Below are 8,671 nucleotides of genomic sequence, written 5' to 3'. Positions count from 1 at the left end.
AAATAAAATAAAATACATACAAAGCAGAACACAGCTAAATGTATCAAAAGTATGTCTATGTATTATTAGAATTTTCTGAGACAATGAATTTTGGTTTTTCATTTTTTTCCCCAGTAAGAGGTTTTTATTTAATAGAATTTTTGGACAAAAAAATTGCAATATATCGCCTTGCTTATAGTATCGGGATATATCGCATCGCGACCCCTCTGTCATGATATGTATCGTATCGCCAAATTCTTGCCAATACACAGCCCTAGAAACTGCCACAAAGTTCTCATCCTGCACAAACCAATAAACCAGTAGGGGAACTGTTGAACTCTGTCGAGCACCAGATCATCAAATTGAAATCTTTTGAAGGAATATTGCCACAAATATTTCCCAGCCTTGTCTCAGCCATGTGCCATGCATAGTGAGACCAACTGCTGCTTTTAGAAAAGCTGTGTGTGTGTGTGTGTGGGGGGGGGGGGGGGGGGGGGGTGAACATGGCATACAAGCTCTGGCCTCGGACTTACAGAGAAGGCTCTTGTGACCCTCAGGATTCAAGAGCAAGTCTACCTCACGTCACCTTCTCTTTGCTTCCTGAAGAGGGCGCAAGAGATGTACTGAAACATCCTGAACTCATACATAAAAGACCTTTAGATCAGATTCTCCCTTCACTATTTCTTACAAATAACCCAGGAAGTAAGATGAACAAAATCGGGGGAAGAAAAAAATGTAATGTTTTGTAAAATAACAAAAATGAAATTATTTATCCAGGATTTTGACGATAGGCAACAGATGGAACACATTTTCCATTTATGCTTGACTGGTCAAGAGTAGCAGAGTCAATTAATATTCAAAACCAAACTTCAGGGTGTAGGTACATCATTTTCTGGTCACACCATCTGTCGCACTTTGAATCATAAAAAACTCCATGGACCCAGGAGGACTCCACTAACAACAGAAAAAGACAAAAATAACAAACTGAAATTCACCTAAATACATGTTGACAAGCCTCAGAGATTCTGGGAGAAGTTTCTGGTACTGATGAGACAAAACTGCAGCTTTTTGGCTTTAGYTATATCTGTTATATTTTAGTGTGGAAGAGTACCAACAAATGTATCTTTGGTGTATAGTCATGTAAATCATGCTTAAAAATACAACAAAAATCATACATTTTTGACACATCAAAAGATGTGAGTTTAAGTCCGTGGACCTGAAAGTGTTGGAAAATGCTCCAGCCCCTTTTGATTTATGATCCTTTGAAAAGAAGTACTTGGAGTCAATTTGCTGCCTGGATTTTCTCTTTTTTGTTCTCCTGTTCTCTGGTGTGTGCTGCAGGTGTGAAACGAGGCACCTCAAGCCTTCATGAGATTTTACACACAGTTGGGGAGTGAATGGCAACAGATCATTTATTCTATTTGGTACCTGGAACAACACTAGAAGCACTGCTCCCCTCAAGCCTCAGACTCAATCTTTATTCTCTTTTGATTCATTCAAGATTAGCCTGAAAAAAACCAATCTGATAACACACACATCAAAGCTTTCACTGCAGGTCTTAGATATTGTGTCATAAATGCCAGATTTCATACAAGAAATGACTGGTTTGTCTTGATTTAATACCGTGTGAGTTGTGTAACAATCTGTACACCTTTGGGTACTTTTTAGACATTCACATACTTAGTCTTTTCAAAGAGGGTAGAAATGACACATCTGAAAAACTTTCAATCCATGTAATTTATTATAAACATAGGTTTTAGTTCAGCAGAACTGTTAAACTGTGAATGTTTATTATTTAAGGATTTTAGGTGCTTTAAAGGCACATATCACACAAAACCCACTTTTTTAGCCCTTAGATACATTTTGCTGTGCTTTTGGACTCTCTTCTGTTTGGGTCATATTTTTCAACCCGTTCAGTTTTCTCTATATTCTGTGATGTTTTCTGAACTATTACATCACAGTATTTTTGATGGAACTTCTAAATTAAGTCTGGACTTAGAACTACATTTTAGTGGTCTTCATTCTCCTCTGGCTCTGGGTCAGAATCTGGCCGAGTTCAAATTCAGGGACTGGGTCCTTGGAAGGACCCGGCCTACCCGGTCTAGTTGGGCTCGGTCCTTGGTCAACCGCGAAGACCATAAAAAAGGTGGCTGTAAATTTGGACGGTCTTTATTCCCACCCTTACCCTGGCATATGACTTAAAAAAAGCAAAATCTCACAAAACAACAAAATTAGCTTCAAGGTAATATTTGAAGAACTAAGGTATGTGCACGTTTATTTTGCTATACAAGCTTGTTTGATTTCTGACAAGAATAACATAAAAACATCTCTATACAAATGATAAAAGCATTAACAATGCAATGGTAGATGGTAAATGGCTTGAACTTCTGTAGCGCCTTATCAAGTCCACATGAACCCTAAAGCACTTTAGACTTGAGACATTCACCCATTCACACACTGATGGTGGTAAACTACAGCCACAGCTGCCCTGGGGCACACTGATAGAAGTGGGGGTGCCATGCACTGGTGCCACCAGACCCTCTGACCACCATCAGAAAGTAAGGTGGGTGAAGTGTCTTGTCCAAGGACACAACAACTGAGACAGCTGGAACGGGGGATCGAACCGGTAACACTCTGCCGCTGTCGTCCACAACCGCTTGAAACTTTTACTTTATACTACCAGATTTTTATTTAAAACTGTACAACTTTCTCTTATTTCATCTGACGTTACAAGCAGAAAAAAATATCTCCGGTCGGCCCGCAATTCATTATAGAATAAGGTGGCTCAAGAAGGATCCATCGAACACGTCCCTCAAATCGGGGAAAAGGGAGGACGCATTTGTCGGCTGCATCGGAGGAGTCTTTGAATTTGGACAATCTACGATGTGGCACTGTGACATAAGTGACCGACAAATTTGGCCATTGGAGGACGCAGCCCCTTAATTTGAACACAGCTCCTGGCCTCAACATGTAAGGCTGCGTGGAAAAGTCTTCCCTTGTTGACATCTTTTAATTAATGTGTAACTAAAAAGTTTCTGTGCCGCTATATAGTCATAAACACCTTCATCAAACTAGCATGGACCGCTCTGGAAGCTGGAGTGGGTGGGGTGTGAAGCGCCTCGTTTGGATTGAAAGAGACAGCCTCAAAACGAGTTGATCTGAAACTCAGAAAAGGAGTGAAAGAGGGGCTTGTGGAGTTACAATACGGAGGAATTCAGACCAAAGCATTGCAGTTCCACTTTTTATAGACTCCAACTGAGTGATTTAATTATTAAAATGAAGGATTTAAAAGCATAATATGTGTTCTTTAAATGAAAGATAACAGTGCTTTCTAATAGTTTTCCAGTTACAGAAAATTATATATTTTTTTCTTCTTTTGTTGGCTGAAACATTGTGGCATTTTCTTCTCCCGAAATGCATTTCTTATCTTCAATTTCCTATTATTACCTATGTCGACCCCCCCCACCCCCACCCCCCATCACTTCACAGCAAGAGGGAGCTAAAAGCGGAGTCACCCTGCAGGCAAATTTTCTAGATCTTAAAGGAACATGATGAATTGTTGTTGGAAAGAAAATTGACCTGTTATTTTGGTCTCACTCTGGACTGAAGGATGAGTTCGGATCAATTCACTTGGAGATCTGAGCTGAGCGCAGTGAAGAGATCATGAGAGATCTATGAGCCGCTAAAGATAATTCTATGTGATCAAATGGTATAAACTAAATATCTTGTGATTAAATTGGATTTCTGGATTTGAGAGTTTGCTGCAATATCTCACAAAGGTCTTGAATTAATTTTTAATGAAATTTTCTCTTCTTTTTTTAAGCAAATATAAAACCAAAAATTTATATCCTTTGGAACTTTAACATATATATGAATTTTTAATTTGTTAGGTTGTGGTCTAAAAATCTATCTGGTGGAAGTAGTTGTCTTCACGATACTTTTTTCCCCCCAATTAGTTTTTTTTTTTCACTAAAGGTGCTTTTGTCAATGGATTGAATTCTACTATAAGCTTGATTATTTGTATTTCTGTTAAGATATTTGACTCTATTAAAACATTTAAATGAACAAAACTGAAACCAACATCTGATCCAAAGAAAAACTGTTTCTACTTCATCCCATTGGTACAAAGTTTGGCTAACTGCTACCAAATCGTAAGGTTATAAATATAACCACGGTTCCTTGAAGGAATGGAACGAAGTACAACACACAGTTGTATATGGGACACGCGCGCCCTTGCGTGCCTAGCTGAAGCCACCTCTAATCACGTCTTTAGATCGGTGACGTGGTGACGTTGAACATCGGGTGACAGGCTCCACGGTAAAATCTTCAGCTTTCATCTGCTGAGGAGTGTTTAKGGTCGTGAAATGATTCCAGCCACCGGCTGTGACATAGAACCAAATAGCGAGATTGATTCGTCCCGAGGCTGAACAGCAGTCAAGGCGTTTTCCCCTGAGATTTTCCASTCGTTCTTTTATTTTTTTCATGTCTTTGTTCACTGTTGCCAAAAGTTTTTTTTTATTTGCTTCCTGGACTAGTTTCCAGAACTCTCTGGGCTGATTTAAATATTCATTTACAAACTAATGTAGAAATACCACAGTTGGCTACATTCTGTTGATGATCTTTTTTAGACCAATGTAGGTTTTAAAATGTTTTACTTGCATTAACTTGTTTTTTTTTTCCTTTTTTTAAGTGACTATTATTAGGAAAAGGTTTAGGAGTACTTCTTTGAGATTAGCACTTAATTTTCTACTGACTTAAAGGTACTTATTGTTGTGTCATGTAAACAGATAAAATGAAAATAACAAGATCAGCACTTTTTTCTCATATCAGTGGTTAATATGTTTTTTAATTAAACATCTGTAAGCAAAGCTCACAAACCACTGCCAACCGCCAGTGCATTTTGAAATGACTGATGTAGATATCCWGCACTTATTTGGGAGCTTGGGAAAATTTATTTAAATTAAGTTTCATCTCCTTGCTGCAATTATCAGAGGCATCAATCAGACAATGTTTGATGTTAATATTTTAAGCGACAATTTATCAGCAGAAACTGAAACATTTTTGTGCTCAGGGTAATTATAGATAACRTATCTTGTTACGAACATATACTTTCACACATTCCTGTTGGCATACCAGTGAAGGCAGTAGAATTAAAGTTGATAGCTTTTGTTTATAAAGCTGCACAAGTGTCACTATGATGCATATGAAAGATCCAATTGATCTTGCTAGCTCATTTCAATTGAATGTATGTAAATTCTAAACTTGGTTGTCTGAGTTGTTTGTATTTCCGGTGCAGAGGAGCTATAGTCCTTTGTTAAAATACCAGGAGCCAACTTGAAGCTCCAACAAATCAAAGGAGCGACTCAGCCCCAGTGTGAAGTGGCGCTAAACTGGACCCAGCTGAACTRCAGCGATAGGCTCACCTGTTAAATTCCATACACACCTTCTGTAACCTTGAAAACCAAACATCAACGTGGGTCGTATTTCTGTGTCGTTTCTCCAGCACGGCGCTTCTCAGGAGGACTTCATCCGTGGCAGCCGGGAGCAGAAAGTCCGAGACGTGGTCTACGACATCGCTAGTCAGGCTCACGTACACCTGCAACACGTATGTACTGCACTTCCACAAGAACAGCTRAAGATGGGCTGCTTTTATGTATCAGAGCCATATTACAAACATAATGATATTTATTCACTTGGTGCTGCAGTATAAAGAAAGGCACAGTGAGATAAATCCATGTTTTTGAGAAAAASCACATCATCTTGTAGTTTCATGGAAGCAATTTGGAGGTAAGATGAGAAATATGACAGATTAGGTACCAGCAAAAAGAAAAAGAGACTTCTGCTGARTGTAACCATTTTTATCATTGAGGACATATTAAGGAGCATAAGTATACCGGCCTTTTATTGGAAGCTATTTTAAGTGTCCTTAAGAGTATGAGTAAGAAGAGTAAGACCTTTTTTATTCTTAAAAAAACATTTTGACCTAAGATCCAAGGGACTGCTTCAGATTTAAATGACTGGTCCTTATCTCTTGAGGGATCATTATCTCCGTCTGGGTCATGGAACCTGCCTGTCCTCACACGAGTTGAAACTACCWGCTGATTTATTTATATTTCTTTGTCGTGAGATCTAAAATTATGAATGCTGTTCTGGTTCCAGAGCGTCACTCATGATGTTAGTGTGAATCCTGGAGCTCACAGAAGACTTGAATCCATGTTTAGTTATTGTTAAGGAAGTGCTAGAAACTGAAACTCGAGAGRCAAACATCTAGATTGCAAATCCATATATTTTCATGAATAACTTCAAAAGTAAATTTACAAAACAAAAAAGGACAAAATAAGCTCAGCTACAACTGCACTAAATTTTAGCCCAATATCTGTAAAACTGACTGAATTTTAGATTTTTTTGTTTGTTTTCTAAAAGCAGTTAGCTTTGACAGCYGTCTTAAATCAAGTTGAACATTCAATTATAAAATTTATTATTGAAAAAAGTACAAATATTTTAGAACATGGCATTTTAGGAAAAAAAACAGGTAGTTTAAATTTAAGTGTCTGTGACATGCATATCCTTCAATTACAAAAAGTCAAAGAAAACATCTTTTTAATTAAGACACTTGACATAAAAATAATTTAAAATGTAATAATATAAACAATTATAATAATCCAACAATGCACTCCTTAATCAGTTGATCATAAAATTATACAATACAATCCTATAAAAAAACAAACAAAAAATAAAACAAAAAAACACCACTTTCAACAAAATGAATGTGAATTTGAGTAAAATATGTGACAATGATAAGTCACAATCACAACTTTTTAATTAAGTACAGTTTCAGACTGCCTGTATTTTGCTAAGTGGGAAAAGTCATTCCAAAGTTTAGCTTCCCTGTATGGGACAGAAAACTGACCTCTGCTGGTCTGATGTTTAGGAAGATGAAAGGCTGAACTCTGGAGAGTTAAGTAGGAATGAAACTACAAATTTGATTAAAAAGAATGATCAAAATGCATTGCTATATTCTTATGGCTTTCATAAATCTATAAACAAAAATACAGAACCTTTGAAACATTCCCCTTTGGCATCACTTCATGATTCTTCACACGCAACTATATGTATCTATTTAAATTTATTCATTTCATTTAAAAACAAAACAAATGTCGTATATACAACAAATAATAATACAACACAAATAAAATGAAAGGTAGCAGGTAGAAGAAAAAAATTCTTATTAAATAAATCTTATTAAATATCTCAACAACTGAAAATGTTTTTGCAATATGTTATCAGTGTTATTTTTCCAAAAAGGTATTTATATTTCTTACCAAAAATTTAAATCACAGGCACTTTAAGAGTTATGCAAGTTTTTTCATTTCCAGTCAAAAGGAATCTATTTGTCAAACAAAACTGAAAAATTAAATCAAACTTATTCAAAGTTTGGATCAACTTTAAGCAAGCTTAGACCCAACCTTAGATGCATAATCTCAAGTCATTGACTTTACATGAATGTGATGCCTTTGCAGCTAAAATTCTGACTCCATTCAGAGGTGAGGTGCAGTAAAATTCCCATCAATGGTGTTTTGTTTTGTGAGACTCTTGAACACCTTTTAAGCCACTCAAACAGCAGGTACAAAAAGGTTTTCTATTTGTAAAATGTAAATGAGCATCACTGCTGGTTAATGCCTTGGCATGCTGTGATTTACAGCCTGCACCTGCACCATTGTGAGTAATTGAAAATGTCCTGCAAACGTCTTATGTGTTACCATTAACTCACTAATGCATCTCCTCAGAGCATGCAGCTAATTTGTTTAGAGATTTATTAGTCTTCACTTGCACGCGTCATTGATTTTTGTCCTTGTGGAGACTTTTTCATTATGCAGCTGTTAAAATGTTTGTCAGTGTTTTTGTTTACACCCTGTTTTTACCAGTTAGAAATGTTGCCAAAACCTACCGTATTTTTCAGACTATAAGCCGCACCCACCACATTTAAAAAAAAAAACCCCGCAAACATTAGCATATAAGCCGCACCGGACTATAAGCCGCACCCCCAACATAAAAAAACAAACAGTACACCCAAAATTGTCGTCAAAAAAGTGAATTTAACATCAAAACATAAAAAAAGCAAACCTTTAGGAATTAAAGTTCGGAGGAATATGGTTCATTTAACTGACCTTATTTTAGTACTTTTCTTTAACCGTTTCTGGTCCAACAAAAGGTCTCATTCATCGTCCTCCGGYGCACTGAAACCATCGAAGTCCTCCTCTTCAGTGTCGGAGTTAAACAAGCTCAGAAAAGCTGCGTCACACAGCAGTATCTGTTGTCCTCTCGGGGTAATGCTGGCTCTGAAGCTGTGGTGCCCTCTTCACGTAGCAGTCCAGCCTTTCAGAACCCATTGGTGATGGTGGACTCATTCACTCTGCTCCACGCTGTTAGGATCCACAGGCAGACATCAGGAAATGACGCTCTTCACATTCGGCCAGTTTTTATGAATGATTTATCCCCGTCAGTCATCCAAGCCTCCCATTCAGCCCTGAGTGCTGCTTTAAATGCACGATTCACACTGATGTCCAGGGGTTGCAAAAACTTTGTTGTACCTCCAGGAATAACAGCAGGAATTGAGTTTTTCTTGATGGCTGCTTTCACCAAATCCGTGATGTGGGCCCGCATACTGTCCAGTATAGGCTCTGTTGAAGAT

At 37.5% G+C, this 8,671-nt stretch overlaps 1 protein-coding gene across 2 annotated transcripts in view; it reads left to right on the top strand.

The window, feature by feature from the left end:
• ndufaf6 (NADH:ubiquinone oxidoreductase complex assembly factor 6) overlaps positions 1-8,671 on the top strand; it is a gene marked incomplete in the record, with an annotated part of 30,245 nt that overhangs the window by 8,042 nt on the left and 13,532 nt on the right. For both annotated transcript variants that reach the window (XM_014018923.1, XM_014018922.1), the window contains 1 exon segment: positions 5,483-5,584. In XM_014018923.1, coding sequence (XP_013874377.1) covers positions 5,483-5,584 — 102 coding nt within the window.

The sequence above is a fragment of the Austrofundulus limnaeus genome, unplaced genomic scaffold, assembly GCF_001266775.1.
Source record: "Austrofundulus limnaeus strain Quisiro unplaced genomic scaffold, Austrofundulus_limnaeus-1.0 Scaffold205, whole genome shotgun sequence".
Classification (NCBI taxonomy): domain Eukaryota; kingdom Metazoa; phylum Chordata; class Actinopteri; order Cyprinodontiformes; family Rivulidae; genus Austrofundulus; species Austrofundulus limnaeus.
This window is presented reverse-complemented; position numbering and strand designations above follow the sequence as displayed.